Source organism: Electrophorus electricus, chromosome 9 (assembly GCF_013358815.1).
Source record: "Electrophorus electricus isolate fEleEle1 chromosome 9, fEleEle1.pri, whole genome shotgun sequence".
NCBI lineage: Eukaryota > Metazoa > Chordata > Actinopteri > Gymnotiformes > Gymnotidae > Electrophorus > Electrophorus electricus.
Window position 1 is genome coordinate 3,623,585 of NC_049543.1, and position 26,335 is coordinate 3,649,919.

The following is a 26,335-nucleotide window of genomic DNA, read 5'->3' on the forward strand; positions in this document are numbered from 1 at the left end:
GGCCAGCGTCTGTCAAGGAGATGCAGACCAAGTTTTGGACGCTGATACAAAGCATGTTTTCACACCTCACACTGGGTCCGCTTTTCTCTTTTGTGATTCGCTGGTAGTGTTTGAAGCTTCTTACATAAGCCTGAGAGAGAGAGAGAACGTGTGTGTGTTGTAGGGGGGGTCCCAGAGGGCCTTCGGCTCTGTCTCTCCCTGGCCAGTAGTAGGCTCCAGCCCGCCCCCGGTACGCGCCCAACCCACTCCCTCTGTTTCTCACAGGCTGTGTGGGGGTGTGGATTTGACTTTGAAGGCCGAGGTTTACGCCAACTACGCCCCCTCCGCTCCGTGCTGCCGCCCCCACCCTCCTGTTCCCCAGCATGCCGGAGACTCTCCCCTTACACTAGATTTTGAAACATATATATATATTTAGCCCAGCTCCACTCATGAATGCAGTTTCCAACACAGCTCTTCTTTGAATTCTTTTTTCTTTTTTTTTTCTTTGTGCACACTTCTTTTGTTTTATAGATACGTGAGTTTGCCAATAGCACCTGGCCTTTCCTTTGTGCCCAGGGACATAAACAAAAAAAGGGAAAACAAATGTTATGTACACAGTGAAATCTCAGGGTGTACATGTATTGTTCAGGCTCTCATTGAGCTTTGCAGATTGCTGCTTATTGACCCTGCTTTGTGCAGTGTGTAACAGTGTTTAATGCAGGCGCATAACACTGTTTTAGTGAAGGTGCAATGTGCAGTGTGTAACACTGTTTTAGAGAAGGTGCAGTGTGCAGTTTAACACTGGTTAGTGAGGGTGCAGTGTGTAACGCTGTTTAGTGAAGGTGCTGTATGCAGTTTAACACTGTTTTAGTGAAGGTGCTGGGTGCAGTGTGCAGTTTAACACTGGTTAGTGAGGGTGCAGTGTGTAACGCTGTTCAGTGAAGGTGCTGTATGCAGTTTAACACTGTTTTAGTGAAGGTGCTGGGTGCAGTGTGCAGTTTAACACTGGTTAGTGAGGGTGCAGTGTGTAACGCTGTTTAGTGAAGGTGCTGTATGCAGTTTAACACTGTTTTAGTGAAGGTGCTGGGTGCAGTGTGCAGTTTAACACTAGTTAGTGAGGGTGCAGTGTGTAATGCTGTTCAGTGAAGGTGCTGTATGCAGTTTAACACTGTTTTAGTGAAGGTGCTGGGTGCAGTGCGCAACACTGCTTAGTGAGGATGCTGTCTGTAGTGCATAATGCTGTTTTCCGAATGTCATGTGCAGGCCAGAGGTTCTGGAGCAGCAGAGCTGCATACTGATCCAGGATGGCAGACACCCGGTCATTAACATGCTGATGGGAGACCAGGATCAGTATGTGCCCAATGACACCCAGCTCCAGGTAAGACCTAGTCTGCAGTTAGCTGTACACGGCAGTGCTTCATCATTACTCTCATCACTGCAACTATTTGATGCAGTATTGACTTTCCTCAAACACGTTTCCTTGTCATTAATACAGGGCGACTTTTTTTGTTTCACAAACTAAAATAGGTGGACCTTTTTAATAATACTTTTTACACTGAATTTGAATCTGTTTTCAGAATTGTTCTATCCTGTATGTTTAAGTGAGAGCTATTCAATTATATTAATCAGATTCATAAATAAGGCTGTTAAATGTACAACAACGTACAAACTTCTAAAATGTTTGGTGTATGGGTTTTGTCTATATTTTGTCTTCATTGTCAAGCAGTAGTCTGCCAACAACATAGAGGGGGTCTACTTTCCTTGGTATCACTTTTTCATACTATACATAATGACATATTAGTATACTGGATCAAAAAAACTGAGTGATGGAGAAATTCTGAAAACATTTCACTGTGCAAAAGTACATAATTTTGCAAGAAGCAAAAGATTTGTTAGCCAAGTGATTAAATGGTTCTTAAAGGCCTGTAAGAAATATATTCTGTATACAATACACATTATAATGTAGTCACTGTCTAGAGAACATCATCGCTGTTAAAGTATAGCTAAAAGAGAAGTAAATATTTGTTATTAGTGCAGTAGCTTGGTAGGCCGTAATCTTGTCAGCACAGCTGTCATACCATCATGGCGCTGCCTGTAATTAAATGAGAATTAAGCAGCACTCCCAATTCTCTGTGCTTTAGCATTCTTTTGGTTCTTTTCTCGAACTTGCTTTGGTTTGTCTGCTTGGACTTGGGCTTCATTCTGCTCGTTAGAATCCGGGCCAAAGCCAAACCTTTTATTATCAAGGCCAAGGCTGATTATAGCTAGCAGTCTTACTTTTAATGTTAGGGCTGCTAGCCAGCTGCATATATATCATCAATGTTGATCTTGCCTTGCTCCTGAGTTTTCAAAAGGGGCATCAAACTGTCTGCATTTGAAACGTAATTGAAAAGCTCTGGCTCTCTTTTTCTATCCCTTTCTATGCTTGTGCACTCAGTTTCACATGAGATGTGACCATTACTGGTCATACTGGCTTTACCATGCTGGGTTACTGTGAGAATTGTTTCAGATTTAGACCAAATAGGTTGGCAGGTTGATTTAACAGTCACTGCTATAATTCTGATATGCCCCTCCAAGTAGGGAATGTTGATGCCATTTTGTGGGGCAGTAACTCGAAGCTGCAGATGCAGGAACCAGATGGATCCAGTAACGTTTCCTGCAAATAAAAGTGTAATCTGTGTTTGCATTCTCCACGTCATTATAGATATATGCTTTGGCCAAGACCTTCTGTGAAACTGCATGTGGATGTGGAAGTTCTGAAGGTTGATTATTTCTGAGGCATTCAGATATAGTGAAGAGAAGACTGTGGGTGGCAATGAGGAAATGAGACAAACATGGACCAACCTTTTGTGACTCTCTACTCACTTTCGCTTCCTCTCTTTCTCTCTCCCTCTCTCTCTCTCTCTCTCTCTCTCTCTTTATTTTCCTCCCTCTCACTTTGTCAGCACCATTACTTTGTCTAAAAGCTATGAGAATAAGATTTATCTGCTATTTAGAATTATGTTGGATTATATATTTTTTTCATTTTATATTCCAAATAAGCACAGCTGTTTGAAGATTTGCATTTGAACATTTGGCAAAGGTAAAAAGCATCAGAATTTTATGAGATGAGATGGTAGATCTAACTATGGCTGACAAGTTGACTGTAACTGACTATAGACTATAGCTGACTATAAACTATTTGACTATAGCTGGCTACCTGACTATAGACTGTTTTAAAAACTTTTGACTTTTTAAAAAAATATGTTGTGGGTTATTTTTTAATTTCTTTGGTTTGAAAAATCCCAAGTGGAGTTGTATTGGTGACCGCAATACGCAAGCAGGAAAGTGTGCATTTTCTGACCTAGCAGACAACATCCCAAATGTGTTTTGAGCGACATATCTAGAACGGTGATACCGTGGTCCCTGTTGAATTCTAATGCACATGCTGACAGAATCCAAGATTGACAAGAGTGACTGAAAATTACCAGAAGTCTTGAAAATTAATAGCAGACATTAGTGAAAGCCTTTTGTCCATCTCTCAATCCATATATATTGTAATATATGAAAAAGTAAAAAATTGTAGTGAAGTACACAAGGTTTCCAGAGGAACATGAAGTTTCGGACAGAGATTCTTCATCAGCTGTGCAAGAAAAGTGCTTCTGAATTCACAGGAGGTGAAACCATTTTATATATGAAAGAGTTTAAATCATAACATAATATTCCATGGATTCCAAGAGTGTAGATCAGTTCTTTTTCATTGAGTTTCCTAATTTCATTGCTTCCTTAGCAACAACTTGCAATGCAAACAGATATGTCGTTAAAGTAATGTCCATTAGTATTTAAATGTCTTGTCACTGGAAATGGCAAATATTTCTGATGGTCTGAAAGTGCCCAACAAACCGATCAGCAGGCCTTCTCTTGGTTACTCCAACGTCAAGCTGATTGCATCTCTTGCAAGGACTGGAGCAGACAACTCCTGGAGTAACGCATGAGGAGGAATGGGTGTTGATGACCATCGATCTTGTTCTGCCATTTATTTTAATGGCTGTGTTAATAAATGTATATGTAGTACATCTAGATCTATTGCAGGCTACAGTATCACAGTTATTATCTGGTCGTTTATCTCATGCTGGCTGAGCATGTCTTTTATCTTGTCTGTAGGAGATTAGCAGGGTTTCCTTAAAACGGATGCAATCTCTGGATCATCAATGGAGGATTCTGAAGTGTTTAATTATAATATTAGCCACTCTTCTATTTGTAGGATGATAAGTCAGTACCAAAGAAATTCTTTATAGGTCAGTTGTTTATGGGTCACACCAAATATTGATTTGATTTAGATTTCTCTTTTGTTCATTCACTTTGAATTTTGCTAACTGACAAAAATAAACTAGTAACACTTATTTTTGAAAGCATTCTTACTTTGCAACATTTTTTCCACACCTGCCAAAAACATTTGCACAGTAGTTCTGTGTGTGTCTGTGTGTACCATTCTCCCTGTTTGGAAGTCACAGCCACTAGTCCTCCAATTAAAACGGGAACCACTGTTGCCTTCACATTTCATGTTTTCCAGGTCTTCTCTCAGCCCTTGGTGTTTCTTGAGCTATTTGTGTTCCTTGTTCCTGATGCTGCTATAACTTGGGATTGCTACATCCATCACTATGGCCCTCTTCTGCTGTTTGTCCATCACTACTATGTCTGGTTGGTTAGCATGACTCTTTTGTCCGTCTGAATCTGGAAGTCCAACGGGATTTTGGCGCAGTCATTCTCCACCACCTTAGGGGTGTATCCCACTTTGACCTTAGAACTTCCAGCCCGTACTCAGCACAGATGTTTCTATATACTATGCCAGCCACTTGGTTATGGCATTCCATGTATTCCTGCTAGCATCTTGCATCCTGCTGGATTGTCTCAGGGGCGTCTTTGCACAGCCTGCATCTGGGGTCCTGCCTGGTGTGGTAGATCCAAGCCTCTATTGAGCTCATATTCAGAGCTTGTTCCTGTGCTACCATGATTAGCACCTCCATGCTATCTTTCAATCCAGCCTTTTCCAGCCATTGGTAGGATTTCTCCACCGGTGGTACATACCTTGCAGGGGTTTTTCCTCCCATGATGATTCCTATCCCTCCTCATTCCCATCCACCTTGGGATCCTGCTGCTTGAGGTACTCACTAAGCAAATCATCACATGGGGCCATCTTCCTGGCCTACTACTGAATCTTGGATGTTTCATCTTAATGTTCACCAGTCCTTGGCCCCCCTTCTTCCACTTAGTGCTGGATATGGGATTAAACCTTCTGTGCACTGTGAGTAGTTTCTTTGTCTCGATGCCAGTGGCTTCTATCTCCTCCTGTGACAGCTGATTATGGCAGCTGGGTGTCTGATTAATTGGCAGAGCATAGGTGTTGATGGCCTATAGTGTTGTCCTTCCCATTCAGCTGACTTCTCTGGACTTGCCTCACTCTTTGTAGGCCTGTTAGATTCCAAGGTACATGCAGCTGCCCTCAACATTTGTTATGTTTCCTTCTGAAAATATTGTATGAGTAAATGACACAAAGCACTTTTGTAAGTCGCTCTGGATAAGAGTGTCTGCTAAATGCCGTAAATGTAAATGTAGTATGATCCCTTCAGTTTTAACTACTTTCCCTCTCCTTATAACCATCTGACGCATTTATCCACACTTATACCATTCCGATGTCCTTGCTATACATCACAGTGAGATCATGTCTCATACAGCTCAATGTCATCCATGCAGAGGAGGTGCCTGAGGGTTCCTTCATTCCATAGACAGTATCTGTAACCACTCTTGGAGATGATTTCACTGAGGGGGTTCAGACCTTTGCTGAACAGCAGCGAGGACAAGGCGTCTCCTTGGTAACTCCCGCACTTGATGGTGAGTCATGCTATTGGTCTTATATTTGTGTCTAGGGTTGTCTTCAATTTAGTTCTTGATAAAGGCTGTTAGAGTCCCGTTGATGTCATACAGCCTCAAGCATTCCAGGATCCATGTGTGGGGCATTGAGTCATACGGCTTTCTTGTTGTCAATCCAGGTATTGCACTGGTTGGCCTGTCTGATCTTACAGTCTCGAGTGGCTGTTTTATCCACCAGTAGTAGACGAAACTTGGCTACTCTTCCCATGTGCCTACTCATCTTAGCTGCAAAGATGCCTGACAGGAGCTTCCATACTGTGCAGGTTATCTGCCGATAGTTGTATGAAACTGCCCCTTTCTAGGGGTCCTTCAGGATCAGGACTGTCTGGCCTTCAGTTTACCAGGTATTAATGACAGTTCCATCCCTTAGCAGTTGATCATTTGTGCTGGACCATGTCAGGACCTTGAGCTGTCCAGCTCTTCATACTTGAGACCCTTTCTTGGATGTCTTCTAGCCTAAATGGATCCTGGATGCTGTTCTGCTCTCAAATTCAACAACCTGATGTTTATTGTTATTCCAGTATTGTTCAGTCACCAACTTTGGATGGCTTGTGCGAGAACATCCTGACTTGTTCTTCTCTTGTGTACTTCTTCAGGTGAGCAGCCAGAGCTGATAATCTTTGCTTGGCAGTATCTAAGGCCTCGGGTATGGACAGCTTGTTGTACTTCGTCATTTTCATCACACCTTTCTGCAGTGTTGACCACGTCTTTGTCTGTGTTGCCTTCATCTTGGCTTCCAACCTCCTTCTTCACAGAGGAGGCTCCTTGATGCTATTCAAGTTGTATATCAGCTGGTTGGTCTCAGTGATGGTCACAGTAGCGATTGTTGGTAGTGTTACATTCTTCTTCTACTTCACTTGCTTCTTGGTAGACTGCTAAGACTGGTGCGCATCTTAGCCATGATCTTCAATCTCAGGTTCATAGCTCTTTTGAGCTTGGTGCATGGTTTCATTGGGTCTTGATTCCCAATTTCTGGGTTTGGGGATGATGATGATGATGATATCCTTCTTCTGATCCGTCATCCTGACTCTTCCTTGCTGTAGCATTTGTGTTGTACCTTGTTGATCTCTAGTTGTGACAGCAGTTGCTGCTTGTGAATGTTGGAACACCGAGCTACTAGTTGTTTGGGTGTTAATCTCAATGTTGGGTTTTAAAGCATCCATAGTTCCCACATTCTCTGCAAATAACCTCACACTTGCTTGCTTGTGTAGTAACATTAGCCTATATAATTAATTAAAAGCACCTGCCTAATCATGTAGTTCCTGTTGGTGATGTCAAAGTAGCTCTGACCAGTTGAAGCATGGACTCCACAAGACCTCTGAAGCCTTGCAAGTTGTGAAGAGGCCAGCATGGTTGTGACTTGTTTTTCTAGCATGTCCCACAGATTGAACTGAGATCTGGAGAATTTGGAGGCCAAGTCAACATCTTGAAAGCTTTGTCATGTTGGTCAAACCATTCCTGCACAGTGTGCAGTTCTTGCAGTGTGGCAGGTGCGTTATCCTGCTGAAAGAAGCCACTGCCATTAGGGATTACCATTGCCATGAAGGGCTGTACTTGGTCTGCAACAATGTGCAGGTAGGTTTTACATGTCAAAAGTAACATCCACATAAAAAAAAAAATGCCAGGACCCAGGGTTTCCCAGCTGAACATTGTCCAGAGCATCACACTGCTTCTGCTGGTTTGGCTTCTTCCTATAGTGCATCCTGGTCCTTCTCTTTCCAAAGTAAGCAATGCACAAGCACCCAGCTGTCCACTTGATGTAAAAGAAAACATGATTCATCAGACCAGGCCAGCTTGCTCCGTGGTCCAGTTCTGATGTTCGCATGCCCCTACTGTAGAAGCTTTAGGCAGTGGCCAGGGTTCAGCGTGGGTACTCTGATGGATTTGCAGGTACGTAGCCTCATACGCAGCAAGCTGCGATGAACTGTGTGTTCTGCACCTTTCTACAATAGACAGTGTTAACTTTTTCAACAATTTGAAGCTCTTCTTTGGGGTCAGACTAGATGGGGTCAGACCCTTTGTGTGTCAGTGAGCCTTGGATTTCCATTACCCTGTTGATTGATTGTTCACCAGTTGTTTTTCCTTGGACCAATTTTGCAAGGTACTAACCACTATATAGCGTGAACTCCCCATAAGACCTGCCATTTTGGCGATGCTCTGACCCAGTTGTCTAGCCATCACATTTTGGCCCTTTGTCAGAATCACTCGGTTGCTTACATTTGCCAATGTTTCCTGCTTTCAACACATCAACTTCAAGAACTCACTTGCTGCCTAATATAGCCAGCCTTTGACAGGTGTCAATTTAATGAGGTCATATATATGTCTTGTGCTTGCATGCCTGTGTGTGTGTGTGTGCTTGTATGTGTGCGTGTGTGTGTATAAAATTACTTTGGATGTACTACACTAAAGATTTACTATATAACACATTACATATTTACATATTGCTACATATTTACATATACATATTTACTGTTTATGACCTCTGCTCTCTTTGGCCACCTCAGCCAGGGGTGGGGTCTGGATGTGGGGGAATGACATTGGGCAGTGGTGAACTACTCAACAATATTTAGAATGAATGTCGACTGAGCAAGAGCATTCATTCAAGTAGGGGAAGACTGGTTGGGAGGGAAGGACATGCAGTGGAACCTTTTATCAGCACATGATTCCTTAGCGTTGGCTCGGTACAGGAGGCCAAGAATAGACCAGTTCCAGGAATAAGATTCAAAGCATCTTAACTTTGTTGTTGCGAATTACTTGCCTGTTCTTGTGCTCTCAGGTGGATGGAAAACGCGCCATGATAATTACTGGGCCCAACATGGGTGGGAAGAGCTCCTATATTCGCCAGGTGGCCCTGCTTACCATCATGGCCCAGCTGGGATCCTTCATTCCTGCCAGAAAGGCCTCGATTGGCATTGTGGATGGCATATTTACCAGGTACAGCAGCCCCCTTTATTTCAGTAAAATTCCAAATATTAGCTGCATATCTGTTATTTTGCTGTCAGCAGCTGGGACCATCGCTGTCAGTATTTTATCTGCCAATTGTTGTGACGCACAGCCTGTTTGTTACATAATCATATCTTCTAATAAAACATTCCCAGATCTGTTGCGCTCTCTCCCTCTCTCGGTCTTCGGTTTAGACTTCCCCATTAAATGCCCTCCTCTCAGGAGCAAGAACATTGATCATTTCCGCCAACCTGCTCTTGTCTAATGGAGAACTACATCTTTCTGCTAATGGTACCCATATTGGGTAATAAAGAGCTCAAATAAAATAATGAAGAATTCTCAAACAAGTGCAGCCCCCGGTGAGAGTCTGCACATCCACACCCATGATCTGTGTACATTTTTCTCTCCTTTACTGGCCATTGAAAGTGTGTGTGTGGGGGGCCGTACAACTGACAGGTTGGGCTGTGGTGGCCATGACGATCCTTCATGGACCGGGCAGACTTCAAGCTCCTCTCGGAATAGTCTGGAGATGGAGAAAGTGAAACCATGGCCACTACCACAGCTGCCTGAGCTCACTGTTATTAGGGTTTGATGGTGACGGGGGTGTGTGTGTGTGTGTGTGTGTGTGTGTGTGAAATATAAGCTTGACATGATCTAAGCAGTCAGGGGTCTCATCACAGATGACCTTTGTGGTCCCGGACAGTTGTTTCCACACTTGTATATGGCATGTTGAGTGATTACATGTGAGTGATAGTGAGTGAGCAAGGTGAGTTCAGACAGAGCTTGCACTGGCAGCAGGTCTTATGGTGTTGATTACCTGTAAAAGTGGCTTTCCTCTGCAGCTAATTTAAAGAAATGTAAAAAAAAAAAAAAAAAATAAAAAAAAAAAAAAAAAAATTAAAAAAAATATCTTTAGCTTCATTCAGCTGATTTACTGGGCTCATAAAATTTAGATTTTATTATAATGGTGCATTTGCTTTATTTATTGTTTTTGCTGGTTTTTGAGACTCTTGGCCTGCTGTTTTCTACTGTGCTAGTGAGTACAGTAAGCGCAATATGCAAATAATGCATTTGCATACTTGTTAGTAAACATGTTTCCTAAATTCAGACTTGTTTATCTTCAAGGGTTGGCATGCTTCTCCTGCCCTTGTGCTATCATAATTGGGCTAAGTGTAACACGTCCATAATGATTTGACTAATTAGTTTTAGATGTGATTTGTGCTTTGCTTAGCATGGCTTTGCCCAACTTGAGCGTTGATGTTTTGGAAGGGGTAACTGAAAGACATGGGCATGATTTTTGCACGACCGACGGTGTCTGAGGACAGGCCTCACCAAAGTACTACGTCAGGATTTTGGGCCTTGTGTCTTCCTTGTTCTCCGGCGCGAGACCAGGAGTGCTGTTCCTAGTGCCGTGTGGCCTCGGGGGCTAATTGCCTTCCCTCCCAAGAGATGTGTTGGCTTGTTCTAATTAACAGGTGAAAATCCTGTTCAAACGGCAGCCAATTAAGCCTGATGTGTTCAGTGGCCCATGTCACAGTCTGGAGCCAGCCAGGCGGGGGAGCGGATCCTCCATGCTAATTGCAGTTTGTGCCTCAGACCAAGAACGAAGGTGAAATGACGGATATCGGGGGAATTATGATCTCTCTTACCATTGTATCATTCATTCATCTCCATCTCAAAATTGTCACGAATACCTGAATTTCTTCTTGCTTTATGAACCACAAGCCTAAAATGCTTTGTTCATACATTATCAGTGCAGTGCTGTTGGATATCTTGAATGTGATGCTGAGAAATTATATTAGATTCCTTACACATCCTGTGTTTGATGCAAGTCTTTCTGCCTAGATGTGGATTTACGAAATAAATCACCAAATGGAAACCCATCGAATTACGCCTGTTCTGAGGTCAGCACTTTGGAAAAGTTCGCATTTACCCACCTTTTAGTGCAGCCCTTGCTCTGGAAGTCACCACGTGTTACTTGCACATGGCATGTGAATGCTGATGGCCTTTTGTTGAATAGTGAGCAAGGTTACCGAGCACTTCTTCCCTTATCATTTTTTCTTGTTGCTATGGAAACAGGAAATGAAGTGGAATGCAGGAAAGAGGGGAAAGGGGGGGGGCTTAATTTCAATGGCTTCATCCTTTTTAAGGCTTTTAAATTAATGTCGGCCCACACTACTAGGGCTTGATGCAACTTCCTTGAATTTTTATTATCTTTGCCTGTCCCTGGCCTCATTTTGGTAGTTTTTGTCTCACAAATGTAATGCTATGTGCTGAATTTCCTGGTTGACTGAAAGAAAGGGTGTTTTGGCTGGAGTGCTACCGTCTCTGCAATGGCCCGTGACACAGACGTGAAAACATCATGTCGATACTTGACAGATGCAAGTTTTGTTATGGCAGAACCCTCTTCGTGGTGAAAGAGTCTTAACTACAGCCTACAAACTAACAAGTCTTTAGTTGCAAGGCCTTGGCTTGGTCAAAGAAGGCTTTTATAGTTTATATGCTGAACTATTGTTTGTAGTCAAAGTATTCAATAAGAAATTTGATTTAATCGACTGTACACATCTTCAAATTTGTGTGCTGGGTAAATTGAATCAAGACAGTGCAGGGGTGTATGTGACAAACTCCATCATTTTCCCTCTGGATACACTGGAGACCTATGAGAGACGATGATGGTTACTGAATTAAAGGAGAGCGAAGTCTGATGAGTCCTCTTACCGCTGGAGGTGAAAACAACATTCCGTAATAATCAAATGCATTCAAAATAGATAACTAAGTAATTGTTTTGTTAATACTTGAGGAATAGACAGCAAATTACTTTTTTTTGCAGTCTCTTGATGTTCTGCTATGAGTGTTATAAATTAATTTGCATTTGTATTCTTTTGTTTTTGGACTGTGTCTGATTTATAAGTGGAGTTGTCTTTTGGTGCAGACACATCGTTGGTGATGTCTACCTTTGCAGATTTTGAGAGTTAACTTTTTGGCAAATTAATGAGATTATACTTTCCAAAACATAATTCCAGTTATTCCAGATGATATGATGTATACCTGGGAAGCTATCCATACATGCATGCCAGGTTTCTCATATTTCTCAAATTTTCTTTCTTAATTTGGCAATATGCTCATGTAGCATAGTACTATACATTATAATTGTTCTTATCCTTGACCACTGATTTTTTTTGACCCCTAACAAATGAGCTTATTTGGTCTCCACTGCACATTTTCCTTGAACAGATTTTCCTTCTTCAGCTCGATATAATCACAACTGGAAAAGGTTGGAGGAATTTGCAGACAGCATTGTCTTCATCAGCTCTTGATGCATTATCATCGCTGTGACCAACAATTATTAGCTTCCTGGTGGCACATCTGGTCTAGAGCTCCTACAATGCTTCTGAAGTGTTATTGAAGCAATTCTCTCATTCTCCTGCCAGAGAATGAGTTGCACTGTTGGGAAGACTTCTCATCTCAGAGTGTGATGATTTAGTAGGACCCCTTTACATCTGTTTCTGTGGCTGGTTGTATTGGCAGGGATATCTCTCCTTATTGCTGCTATGCACCTGTTTGTGTAGAATGGGAGCCTCTGACAACATCTCCAGAGGCAGGAGTACCTTCATGGAGGAGCTAGTGGAGTCCTCCGAGATCCTGTCCCGTGCCACGCCCCGGTCGCTGGTAATCCTCGACGAGCTTGGCCGTGGCACCAGCACACACGACGGAATGGCCATTGCCTATGCTACACTGGAGTTCTTCATCAGAGACGTAAGTGACCCGCAGAAGCTGTCAGACTGGTGAGGAACATAGTGTGGGCATAAACACTCACATTTGGCTCTACCTTCAAAGTTAGGAGGAAATTTTTTTTGCCAGTGATGTCACAGATAACGGTAATTGACTAACGCAAATCATAAGCTACCTTATATTGCATATTCATGAACTATGAAATCAGCTGGCCCTCCCACACTTCACTCACACCTCATAGCTCTACTGGAGTAACAGAGATGCCACGTGCATAGAAATGCTCAGTTTTTGGATGCAAGCCTGAGAAAGGTTACTCTTTACTCTTTACAGTTCAAACAGACCACATTAAAATGGCCCAAATTTCTTTCTATGAATTAAAATGACACCAGAAAGAGAGCGTGAGCGAGAGAAAGACAGACAGACAGACAGACAGACAGACAGACAGACACACACACACACACACACACACACACACACACACACACACACACACACACACACACACACACACACACACAGTGCATCTCAATTAAAGAACTGTTGCTAGGTAGGCTGCATCCTTGGAAGCAGGCGATATGCTATGGCGTCATATGCAAGTTATGCTTAATGCTACATCCCTGAAATACATTTTTGCAGGTTGCGATATTCTAGCCTGACCCAAAGAGGCTTTAAGTAAGAAGTTTACCCTGTTACACTAATGTAAGACATTTATTTCCTTCAGCTGTCAGTACATCCTATTAGATGTTCCATAAAAGGGTTTCAATTACTGTGCTTTGTAATTTAAAACACAGCCCGGCTGTATTAACCACTCAGGAAACTTCTCTCCAGGGAGGTGGTCCTTCTTACCTGTCAGTTATTTTGCATGTACACAAAACATACAAAAATAGGCTGACAACTGAGCATGCATGTCTTTTAAAGGAGGGACATTGGATAAAGCTTTTCATGAACTTCAAAATGAATTACAGCAGCTTTAACAGTTTTCTTCTCCTCTGAAACTTATTAGGCTATAAGGAAAAAAAAAAAAAGGCTTAATGTATCAAAAAAGTGACCTAAAATCAAGTAAATTCTTGCTCACTGTACTAGTCATAAATACTGTTTGATCCAAAAAGAACTGATTCTTTAATGGAGTTTCTTCTCTCCACTGATGCCAATTATAAGCAAGTTGCTTAATGTATTAAAACAACCCCAATAAAGATTATGCTTTTACATCCTTTTGTTTGACCAATAAGACGTGAGAGAAATGTAATTTCTATAAGTCATTTAATGTGCCTACATGCACATCATAATCTGATTTCTGAAGTTATCTTATTCAAGTGGTCTTGTTAACAGCATACTCCAATATCTTAGAGCTGGCCTAGAAATCGGATTTTCGCTCAGTAATTGGATTCATCAGCGCATGTATACCCTTACCTTGATTTCCTTCGGTTTTCTCGGACTGTGCATGCATGCAAATGTAACCAGGTAGAGTGCAGAGTGGAAGCCAATGGCAGAATTAAATGCAGCACCCGCGAAATGGCTACCGAGCACTTCTGGGAAGATTCTGGAATGCAGAACATGTTGGAGGAAATTTAAGAAGTGCAGCATTGTGTACCATCGAAAAACAAAGATCCTTATTTGCTGTTAAAGTGGGTCCATGTTTACAAATCCGTGGCAGGAAGTTTGAAGTTTACATTACATCCTTCTGTGAGCGTGTTGGCTGGTTGCGTAATAGAAATGATTGCCTAAACCCTGAGTTTTACCAGTGTCTGATTACCCAAGTGCATGTAAATGGATTGATCAGATTACTGACAAAATGTTATTTTCTGCAGTTATTGGATTAAGAAGTGCACATAAACGCACTCACTGTTTTAATACATCAAACCAAGCTGTTTAGCAGTTTCTTTATAAGAAAAAAAAATCTAATGTATAACTTCATGCTTTGTCTTGAAGTTCTGAGGTCACGTTTTTGGTAGTAAACATTGTTTTTATCTTGAAAGATTTTTATTTTTTTTACGTTGTGAGAGAAATGAGGATCCTAAGGTATTATTTTAGTATTTAAGTCAGCTTAGCCATCTATAGAATGTATCCAATTACAGACAGTGGGCCATCTGTTGGCATGCACAATTTGTCAGCCACCTTGTACCCCATTGGTCAGCAGCCTGTTTCATAGGACCACTGCTGGTGTTGCTTGGACCAATCAAGACTGTCTGTATTAAACAACCCGTTCTTCTAGTGTTGTCTTCATTTTCAAAATGACACTTTTGTTAAATGGCTTGTTATCTGGGCGTTGAGAATCTAGAGGATTAGAGGCTGAGAGGTATTTGAGGTAATATAATTAGAGGACGCATTCCTTTGAAGGGTAAATGTCATTAGAGCCTCTGTTCTGCCTCACTTATTGAATGAGGATTTGAAAGATTGCATAACCATTGAATTATGTGTTCATGGCTTTGAAACTTCAATATCAGATTATTAGCATTAATATTTTTGAATCTATTTCAGTGTAGTTTTAGAAAAATAACGTAGTGTAACCACTGCTTCTAAAGTACTTAAGAAAATTACAGATGTACAAACAAAGCACATGATTGCTTTGATACTGTTAATCATGACATTTTGTTTCCTCTATCGGCTACTATTGGATTATTTTATAATCCCTCGAGTTGGTTTAAGAATTCCTTACATAATAGCCTCAATATTTATTTTCTAATGGTTTTCTGTGTGAAAAGATTCACATCGCTGCTCCAAGGTTTGTGCCATTTATTTATATATATATATATATATATATATATATATATATATATATATATATATATATATATATATATATATATATATATGGTCACGCACACTAATATTTCACTAATATTTCGCTGTGGCATCATTTCCACAAGATTCTGCAATGTCACAACATTTATTTCTGTCCAGAGTTACATAGCTTTTTCCCCAAGATATTGCACTGATGATGGGAGATTTGGACCACTGTGCAAAGTAGCGCATCCCAAAGATTCTCAGTGGGGTTCAGGTCTGGACTCTGTTGTGGCCAATCCATGTGTGAAAATGATGTTTCATGCTCCCTGAACCAATCTTTCACAATTTCAGCCTGATAAATCCTGGCATTGTCATCTTGGATTATGCCCATGCCATCAGGGTAGAAAAAATCCATTGATGGAATAACCTGGTCATTCAGTATATTCAGGTAGTCAACTGACCTCGTTCTTTGGGCACATAACATTGCTGAACCTAGACCTGACCAACTTCAGAAACCCCAGATCATAGCACTGCCCCCACAGGCTTGTACGGTAGGTACTAGGCATGATGGGTGCATCACTTCAGCCGCCTCTCTTCTTACCCTGATGCACCCATCACTCTGGAACAGGGTAAATCTGGACTCATCAGACCACATGACCTTCTTCCATTGCTCCAGAGTCCATTCTTTATGCTCCCTAGCAAACTGAAGCCATTTTTGCTGGTTAGCCTCACTGACAAGTGGTTTTCTTAAGAGTACACAGCTGTTTAGTCCCAATCCCTTGAGTTCCCTTGGCATTGTGTGTGTGGAAATGCTCTTACTTTCACTATTAAACATATCCCTGAGTTCTACTGTTGTTTTTCTACAATTTGATTTCACCACACGTTTAAGTGATCACCGATCACGATCATTCAAGATTTTTTTCCGACCACATTCCTTCCTCCAAGATGTTTCCCCACTGTCCTTCCACTTTTTAAATAATGCGTTGGACGGTTCTTAACCAGATTTTAGTAGTTTCAGCAATCTCCTTGGATGTTTTCTCTGCTTGATGCATGCCAATAATTTGACCCTTCTGAAACAGATTAACATCTTTTCCATGACCACAGGATGTGTCTTTCGACATGGTTGTTTAACAAATGAGAAGCTACTCACTGCATCAGTTAGGGTTAAATAACTTGTTTCAGCTGCCAGCTGAAATATATATATATATATATGTTAAGAAATATCTAAGACTGGGTGATATCTAATGCCATAATTGAAGGATTCTCTTAAATATGCAATTCTCTGAGGAGGTGAACACAAGGTTTTTGAAATCAATAAACCATAGATAAGTACCTTTTTTAAAATTATGTTAATATTAACAGCTCCTTATTAGAGAACAATCTAGCCAAACTACAGCCATGCCTTCTGCTGTGTCTGTGTGCCACTCTGTTTGTGTGCTTTTCCATGTTTACTTTGTAGCAACACACAGCTGAGTCTCCTGGGTGCTGGGTCCCACAGGACCTATGAGAACACACTCTCAGCCATAATCCTGTAGCCTAGATACACCATGTCCTCTGCAATCTCATGATGTCTGGTAGCTGTTTGAATACTAATCAAATATTGGTATGTCATAAAGTTTTGTTTGAGAAGTTTCCCATTCATTTGTTAGCCGGTGGCTATTTTCAGACCAGGATTGGAGTCTAAAATTTCACACTTTTAGTTAATGGTGCTATTAGTTTAGTGTCTTATCTAGCGTCTTCATCTGTGGCGTTACCTTGGATGTATGAATGTAATAGCACCAAAACCATTTCTTGTTGTGTATGTGCTGATTAGGTATATAACAACAGTGGGTCTACGTGCAGGAGGCAGTCCCCCCAACATCCCCTTTCTCCGCTATACAGAAGCACTGCTGTATGCTTTATTTCTGCTGCATGCAGTAGCAGCATATATTGGTCATTGGTGGACCTTGTTTACCAAACAGCAATTGGAATGAGGACTTCAGATTTTCCTTGCTTAATCTCTTCCCTCTTTTCCTTTTGCCATTTTTTAACCTCCTGGATTCTGTAGGCTAACCTTACTGCAGTCAGGCACTGAAAGCAGCTCTCTCACATGCTGGTTTTGTGTGCAGCTGTGTAATGAGCATTATTAGTTTGCATGTATTTTAGAACCTTTGTGACCATGTGCGGCTGCCAAGCTGTGTAGATTTTGCGTGGCGTAACAAGGCCTGCAATTTTGCTCATTAGTGGGCCATATGTCAACAAATTTATAAATATTTCCTGTTACTATTATGTCCAATACTATAGCAAATAGACAAAACACAATATTTATTTTTTCAAAGGTTTCCCAGTAACTTGGAGTGTGGATACAATTTGCCAGCAATGAGACGTGTTAAAAAGGCTATGAAAAGATAGGAGTATTGTTTTTGAATTTGGTATTTCTAGAACTAAAACTGTTTAAAAGGAACAGCTGGAAAAGCAGGTGGCAAAAAAATAAATAAGATAATAGTGTAATGAGCCATTCAATCAGGTACTTTTTAGTATGCAGTTTTAATCTGACAGTGCAACATCAGATTGTTGTTTACTGGCTCTTTATAATTGGTCTGAATATTTTTATTTATTTTTTATTTTTTTGAAAATATGCAGCTGGTCAATTTTCTAGTGATACTGACAAAATCGCCATCACAGCACATATTGTGGGTTATCACAGTAATAATGACATATGGTCATGTTAAAGTAATTGGGTTCAGTCCTTATTGTTGTCTTGTTTCTGTATATTTTGAGAGTCCAAAAACAGATGCAAAATTGTTCCAATTATCTAGTTTGCGTTTAGATAAACACGGCCAACTGCTCCATGCTCTACTCTGACCCCTTTGAATCTGGTCTCTCTCTTTTCTTTTTTTTTTTTTCTTTTTTTTTTTTTTAACGAGATCTGCTTTCTCATCTTGATCATTTACATACAGGCCCAGTCACATTTTGAGAGAGAAAGACAGAGCTGGCATACGCGCTGGTTGGCATGGCAACAAGACCGATCCTGCTCCCGTCCTTTCACCTGCGCCGTGTTTTAGAATGTAAAGTGCATTTGCGGTGTGACACGTTGGTGAGGTGCAGTGCCTGCCGTCGTGCCCATCCTCCCTGTGCTAAGCGCTGCAGGACGAAGGCCGGTTGCCATAGCAAAGCTCTCCACTCTCATTGCTGACAGAAAGCTGGCACTCTTTCTCTTCCTCTTTCATAGATAGCTGCCCCAAGTCACATATAGCTGGAAAAGAGTTGTAACGATTCTGTCTGAATGAACGGCCTGAGATGGGTTTAGATGTAACTGGGTGATGCTTCTTCCCTATAATGTATTTCCAATGTCCTGTTCTAGATGTCTAGTTTGTCAGCCATCTGGAAATGCAGTGGGCAGTTACTTATCCAGCTAAATCATCTGAGAACATTCCTTCTGTTTTACAAAAGACCATAGTCCAATCTGAGACATGGATAAAATTTGGAGAAAACATTCTTAGTTGGTCCCCCAACACTAACCATTGGGAGTCCTGTGACGTGTTTCAAGCCTCCCATTGGCTCATTTCAGAATATTTGTGCATGACACCAAGTACACAACCCAGTCAAACGTGCGTTCAGGTACCTTGATGGCTATCTCTCCCAACGAGTGAGGCAGCAGTGAGGACTTCCCTGATTCAAATCTGAATCTGAGCTGTGAAGCGGACATTAATTCCCTACTGCTGAGTCAGGCTTCCATTGGCGCACCTGAGATCCTACCTGCATTTTTAAGGTGGCACAAATTGGGTAATCTCACAGGATTGTTTCATAGCATCTCTCTCTTGACTTCAGTTCGCTTGTCAGCCAGATTAATCTGAAACATACTAATGATTTAAAACTTTGGTCCGGAGTGGCTACAGCGCACATGCAAGATTATGGAACTCCAACCAAAGAGGCTTTAATGCAATAATTTTTTTGTATATTCTGTTTTTGGATGTTCCCTGAATTTTCTCCCTAATTTAGTCATGCCCAGTTCCCACCCATCAGTTAAGTCTCCCTGTCACACAACAGCTGCCAACCAGGGAGAGCGAGGGCCGTCGCATGCTTCCTCAGAGGCACACGCAGCCAATGACTGCATCTTTTCAATCTGCAGCTCAAGGGGTGGAGTCACACACTCAGAGGATAACGCTATCCTCCCCTTTCTGATGCATGAACTCTCAGATGCCCGTGATTGGCACTGTCACTGGAATTGACAGGAGAGTGCATATGCAACCCCACCCTTCCCATGCTCAGTAGTTCTGCTTTTTGTGTAAACTTTCCCTTTGTTTACAACCACCTTTGTCAGTTAGATTCAGACTTGATGCTAGAGGTTCATGGTACAGCCTGATGGTTCACTGTGGATTCCCTCTATGCTTCTCGAGTGCACACGCTCCAACCCAATGCTCTCCTCCAACTGGTCCCTGGACAAACGCACAAACAAATCACTAACAGCAGAAATGACAGTATTCCCCCTCTGAGGTGAAATTAGAAAGGTGTATTTGTGAGATAGGTGGATGCACACGGGTACACACACACATGCATGCGCAAACAAAACTAGCCTCACAGGCTTCCAGGCTGATTATGCTCATAAATTCAGCAGATGAGGAGGAAGTGTCGGTTTGCTCTTCGTGAGGTTGGTTTACCCACCAGCCACCTGCCTCATTCTCTCCCACCTCCGAAGATAAGACATGGAGTAACCAAATATTCATACTTTATTGTGTAAAAATCGTACTAAAATCTTATATATATTGCTCTAGTACATCAAGCACATTGTTTGCGCAGTTGATGAAGGACCTCTGTCAGAAACATCAGGTTTCTCTGGACACCTTTCTTACTACCTCTGTGTATATTTATTTAACTTTTTATTACGTGTGTGTGTGTGTGTGTGTGCGCGCATGCGTGTGCGCATACATGTATTCATTCATCTGTCCATTCATGTCTATCCATCCATCTGTCCAGCTATCCATCTCATGTGCATTGATTACCATTTCTTGTCCTCTGTGGAATAACACTTTCGATCATTATATATTCATTAATTCACAAAGGTGTGAGTATTAGCACCTGCTAAATTTTATTGTTAATCAAACATGCTTATTAGCACCCCCCCCCCCCCCCCCCCCCCCAAAAAAAAAAAGAGTATGGAAAGCTGTCTGACTGATTTGTTTTGGTTTTCTGAATGTATTGCAGGTGGGGTGTCTCACCCTATTTGTGACCCACTATCCTCCACTGTGTGAGCTGGAGAAACACTACCCACAGCATGTTGGAAACTACCACATGGCCTTCCTCCTCAATGAGCCAGACACTGCAATTGATGGTATGTGTGGGCTGTGTGGGTGCATGCATGCCCACATACGCTACAAACATTTCACCTCCGATTTCTAAATCGGTCCTTTTGTAGAACTTGTTGCAATATGAAATTATAAATGGAGATAGTATTCCATCCTATTTTTATTCAGTATGGTATATAAAATGCTGCAAATTAAATTTGAAATTGTATATCTGTAAACCTGCCTACTCTGTCCATCAGTTACCCAGTCTAGTTACATTGCCATTTATGGAAAGTCCAAACATTAATGGACTTTTATTTATTGGGCATTTTTGTTCGGCTTCTATTCTTTCCACAAACTGAGGTCCAAAATGAGGCAGCCAATCATTAGCCTTTTCCAGGATGACCTTACTTTACCTTCACTCTCTCAGGAGCTTGCCTCCATGAAGTGATTTTAAAATGCTCATTTCCACACCCACATACAGAGGAGGAGATGCAGCCAGAATTCATCACGTTCCTCTACCAGCTGACGGAGGGCGCGGCGGAGCGGAGTTATGGCCTCAACGTGGCACGCTTGGCCCACGTCCCCGACAGCGTCCTACGCTCAGCCGCACTGAAGTCCAAAGAGCTGGAGGCCGTCGTTGATGGCCGCAGGTTAACGCCTTGTTGTTTCTAGTAGAACTGTGTGCCCAATGACTTCTAAAAACTTGAGTTAGGGTCTCTATCTAACTCCTTTTAATAGAAAAAGAGATATAATTTCATAGACACCATCAGTATGGGGCATGTTCTCGTGCATCGGTTTGTGTGTGTGGGGGGGGTGTTTGCTTGTTCGTTGATCTCACGCAGCTGATTTTGACTATCATAACTGGGATGGTTGCAATATCTGTTGCTATCATGGAGTGACTGAATTATAATGCAAATTGGATCATTACTGTGAAGCACTAAAATCATGATGTCAGTGACAAAGCAATTTATGTTCCTGCCGCTTAAACAGTGCAGACTGTTTTCCATAGATCGTTACCACTTCCTGGGTAAGAAAGATAGTTGGATTTGTTGCATGCACTTCTTGTTATACCCATATTTATCTCAGTTAACATCAAAATGCCCAGACTTGGGGTGGGGAGCTTGGGCATCTCCGGCCATAACCAAGTCATGTTTGTCAATGCACAAATGACCTCTGCATATACAGTATCCATATGACCTGCCGCAGAACAAATGGTCTCTTTCTTTCTCTCTTTTTCTTTAGGAAAATGGTGAAGCTGTTCTCTGAGGCTTGGAAAACTACTAACAGAGATTCACTGCTTGAGTGGAAGAAGTTGAACCTTTGATACGGGGAGTGCTATGCTAGTAAAAAATAGCATCTTCCGTTAATCTTCGTAACCTTTGGCACAATTATGAGCTGTTGGTGTGAATCCCATTACCATCTCCACCCTTTACTTCTCACTAGGTCCTTGACTTAAAGATGGAGCAAGACATGCAATATCTCCTAGCAGCCATATTTTTAAGGTGCTGTTTATCAGGTTTATTGCATACAGGAAAGAATCTGCAGGGAATTAATGAGTGTGTACACAAAGACTAAAAAATTGTGATGTAAAAAAAAAAAAGGATCAGTGCTGTTATGCAATATTCAACGTGATGATTAAATGATGTATTCTCTTCTTTGTGCAGTTGTACTGATTTTTTTTCCTCTTAAGGGTGTAAGGATAAAGGAGCCAATGTGAATATAACTGTTAATTTAATCACCACCAGTTGCATTTATGTTTGTCTTATTATTTTAATTGACAAGAGTCTGTTTGTTTGGACTGACCCTTCAAGACCATTCAACATGCTGGTTTAGAAGCATACTTTTCTTTTGATATAAAAACCCCTCAACACCTTCCAAGACACCCAACGGGAGCTGAGGTGAATTGTAATAACAGTTTGGCCACGTGTAATCAGATAGGCGAAGGAAGTGAAGTACGGTATGCCTGAAGCCCACTGCGTTGCACTACTCAGTAGAGCAATTCGGTCTGTTTCATTGTTCCGGAGCACTTGCACATTCTCCAAGCAGGCGTTGTAATCGACAGAATGACAAATGTGCATAAAGACAGAATAGCGTTCCTTTCCCACCATATTTTCCACAGATGTTGCGGGGCTTCGTTCTCCCTTTTGGTTGCTGAGCCCAAGGTGGTTATAGCCTTACAAACGTGCGAGGAGAGTAGAGAAGGAGAGTGCGCGCGTGGGATCGTGCATTGTGCGCGTAAGACAAAAAAGCCGGAATGAAAGGAGTGGAGCACGCGGAGGTTATCGTTTATAACGCTTTTTGGTCACGTGACAGCCGTCCTTTTCTGGTTACAGACAGGTGTAATAAAATATACCAGATTAAATTTATACATATATACATATTTTGATAGAATTTCCATACTTGGTGTAGAATGGATGTTCCTGATATGAACCCCACTTGCTAAGAGCTTTCTGCAGTTTGGGCTTTGCCACGTAGTGCGACCTTATTGTTCTTTAAATCCAACAATGTGCCTTTTCACTTTCTATCAGTAACATTAACAAAATAACATATTAGCCAAAGGGACGCTGGTCTTTGGTGAAGTTTCTGCGATGGTTCTTATTTAAGGGAGTTTTAAAAATTGTTCACTATATAATAGTATGGATTTAACATGGATCTGCTGCGAAGCAAATCAATATAGATACAGAATTGTTATATCTAAATCGATGAGTAGAACATATACACGGTTTAAACGGAATTGCTGAGTTCTGCCCCGCGGAATGCCTTATCCTAATGGCCGATGTCCTGGTGTGAGCGACTGCTTCGCTCCGCCTGCTCATCTCGTATTTTGTGGATTACGCATCGTATTCGTGAAGATGCTGTGCGTGTGAAAGTGCGCTGCACGGCGAAACGGAGCCCGTCCCTTTAAATCGCTGTCAAATCCGATTACAGATAATCTCGACTGTGATTCTGTTTTACGGTGTGCGTTAAAGCTGTGCTGCAAAAGAGACGCGTGCTGTTTTGAGCTGTTTCATCGTGTGTTCACTTAAGTGCTGTCCAAGCCAAAATGGACCGGAGTGTAAACTCTTTCGGATAAGTTGCTTATGAACTCTTGTCGGATATGAGTGGCACGGAACGGTTCACTTGAGCGCCGCAACTTCTCCGTGTTTTTCAGCGGTGCTTATTCCCCCCCCCCCCCCACCCCCACCCCCACCCCCACCCCCACCCAAACTGACTAGGAGGACAGTCCGAAGCATCTCACGGGTATGGTGCTTACCTCACAGGTAAGGCTGAAGGATACCGAGACGGAAAATGCAGAAAAGTGTTCGATATAATGAGGGACACGCTCTGTATCTCTCCGTGGTCGCGCGCAAAGAGGGCACCAAGCGAGGCCATCTCAACAAGAAGACGACGGAAAACAGTAAATGGCACGAGAAGTACTTCGCGCTATATCAAAACGTCTTGTTCTACTTCGACACCGAGCAGAGTGCGCGACCATCGGGCATCTATCTGCTGGAGGGATGCACATGCGAAAGAGTTCCAGCGCCTAAGGTGTCCACCGTTGGCAAAGAGACACTTGACAAACTGGTGAGCGAAACAAACTGGCCTTCGCATCATATACTTGTGCAGCCAAAAGTTTTCAGTGGAAGAGCAACTGTAAGATGGTTGTATAATCTGTGTTTATCATCATGTTTACTTATTTTATTTATAGAAAAGCTCAGTAATTTCATATTCCACGGCGGACATAGACGACTTTTTTTTAATCGGATATATCATGAAATGCATGATTCGTTAAAGCTGTCTGATGAGAGTTCCTCACTAAAGTATAACTATTGTCATAAACTTTTGTTTGTCCCTCTTTTCAAACGTTTTAAAGTAGTTGTCATTCGTAATCGATTCGTTTACAATCAGAACAAAAATAACACTCATTTTATCTGCATATGAATCAGCAGAGTTCGACACTGAATTCGGGTTCGGCTGGGATGCGTCATGATGCTCTGCCTGTTGCATCGCGCCTTCCAACGGGTCTACAGTTACAGTCATTATTATACATGTTTCTCTCCCTTTGTCAAGATTATGATAAGAGAAATATGAAAAATTATTCTGTTCTATGCGCATTTAAATTATTTAAATGATCTGTGGTTTTGGATCCTTGTATTTAGATTAGGTTTCGCGTCTTTTTCATACGATAGGTGTAGCTATACTTGATAACTGTGTCTAATGGGTCATTTAGCAAAGATGTAGGCCTATCAGACATGACGTGAAACTTTAACGACATAAATACAGAACATTTATGTTTACACACAGAGCTTTGATGTGATTCATAAATGATACTGAAGTGCCATGGCAATTGCCCGTTACTTTTCTGTTGCATGCTACTATTGAAGTTGATTTAATTTACTGTGGAGAGATGTCAGTGTTTTTCTGGTAGGAGAACTAACAGTTCTGCACGTTTAACATTTGACCCTATTGCAGCTTGATTAATCATTTAATGCAAATTTATCGACAGAAGATAAATATGGGTTATGTTCTTTGTTTCTGTCCATAATGTGAACGATATACGTAACACTCACTTTATGTAGAAGATTCTCATGTAGATTATGCAGTATAATAAGATATGGTTTAAGATAATTAGCATATGGAAATTATACTCACATCAACCCTTTTAACATATCACTGTCATTGACAACATGACTACATCCTTTATGAAATGTCAGTGTGCACAATGACTTCATGGTGAGCCTTAACAGAGCTGCTACTAATTGTTCCACTGCCTAGTATCAAGTTTCAACCAGCTAAAGGGATATAAATGGTTATCACAGGTGTGTGTAATTTGGTCTGTGTAATTTGCCTCCTTTGACAAGTAGCTGCAATATGCCATAGATCTGAACATTCTCAGTCAGCGCCAGTGATCCTCCTAAACTGTGTAAGAGTCATTAGTTCCAAATTACTCTGCGGTTTTGAACAGGATGAGGTACTCCCACTAGCTTTAATCTTGCACAAAATGTGGTGCACCTGCACTTGACCAGAAGCAAAATGTTGCAGAGGTGATACTGATTTGCCTCAAATTGTTGCCTTAGCATTTGATCCTTTTCAGATATTGCTTGTAAGCAAAGTAACTTGCTCTGGCAATGCATGTAACATAAAATATACAAGAGCCTTTTTTGGGACTCTCTGGCTTCTTCTCTTCATAAGTTTTCAGCTGAGACACTGAAATGTTTGTCCAGTTGTGGAGTTCACATTGGATTTAGTAACGATGTATGGTTGAGCAACAGTATATTTGTTTGAATGCACTAATCTTTCAAAGGAGTTATGGATCAAGCAACTGATTTTTAGGAATCTCCCCAGTAAACTAATATCCAGTGTCATTGAGAATTAATGGAAAAGTGTACATATACCTGCCTCAGTAGGACAATATGTTCGTCTGATGCAGGGTACCTTTTGTGGCCAGGCTTGACCTATCTCTGCGGCATGAATGCAGTCGCTGGGAGGAAGAATCCATCCTCTTAATCGCACACCCACGGACGCCCACACAGCATATGTGTATGCGTGTCCATGCAGAAATAAATCTAGACAAGCCACAGAGAGCACACATTGTTATTCTGGGGTGCTGCATCTCCTGAGGAGAATGCGCAGGGGAAACGGATAAAAAAATAAATAAATAGTGCAAGAGGTGGCCAGCAATCACAGCTCAGTGGTAGTGCTCCCATTGGGTGGTTCTGCGATGACAGAGTTGCAAAACTACAATCAAAGAATTACTGTGGCGCTCCAGTTACACTTCTGTTTAAGAGGGTTTTGCACAG

The 26,335-nt window shown here is 41.6% G+C and overlaps 2 protein-coding genes across 4 annotated transcripts in view; both read left to right on the top strand.

Annotated features, from left to right (window-relative positions):
- msh3 (mutS homolog 3 (E. coli)) overlaps nt 1-22,210 on the top strand; it is a 41,359-nt gene extending 19,149 nt beyond the window's left edge. For both annotated transcript variants that reach the window (XM_035529535.1, XM_035529536.1), the window contains exons 19-24: nt 1,243-1,357; nt 8,666-8,823; nt 12,402-12,588; nt 20,473-20,599; nt 21,037-21,205; nt 21,798-22,210. In XM_035529535.1, coding sequence (XP_035385428.1) covers nt 1,243-1,357; nt 8,666-8,823; nt 12,402-12,588; nt 20,473-20,599; nt 21,037-21,205; nt 21,798-21,879 — 838 coding nt within the window. In that variant the 3' untranslated portion in view covers nt 21,880-22,210. The remainder of the gene's footprint in view (nt 1-1,242; nt 1,358-8,665; nt 8,824-12,401; nt 12,589-20,472; nt 20,600-21,036; nt 21,206-21,797) is intronic.
- Nucleotides 22,211-23,775: 1,565 nt separating this feature from the next.
- rasgrf2b (Ras protein-specific guanine nucleotide-releasing factor 2b) overlaps nt 23,776-26,335 on the top strand; it is a 48,115-nt gene continuing 45,555 nt past the window's right edge. For both annotated transcript variants that reach the window (XM_027006201.2, XM_027006202.2), the window contains exon 1: nt 23,776-24,119. In XM_027006201.2, coding sequence (XP_026862002.2) covers nt 23,844-24,119 — 276 coding nt within the window. In that variant the 5' untranslated portion in view covers nt 23,776-23,843. The remainder of the gene's footprint in view (nt 24,120-26,335) is intronic.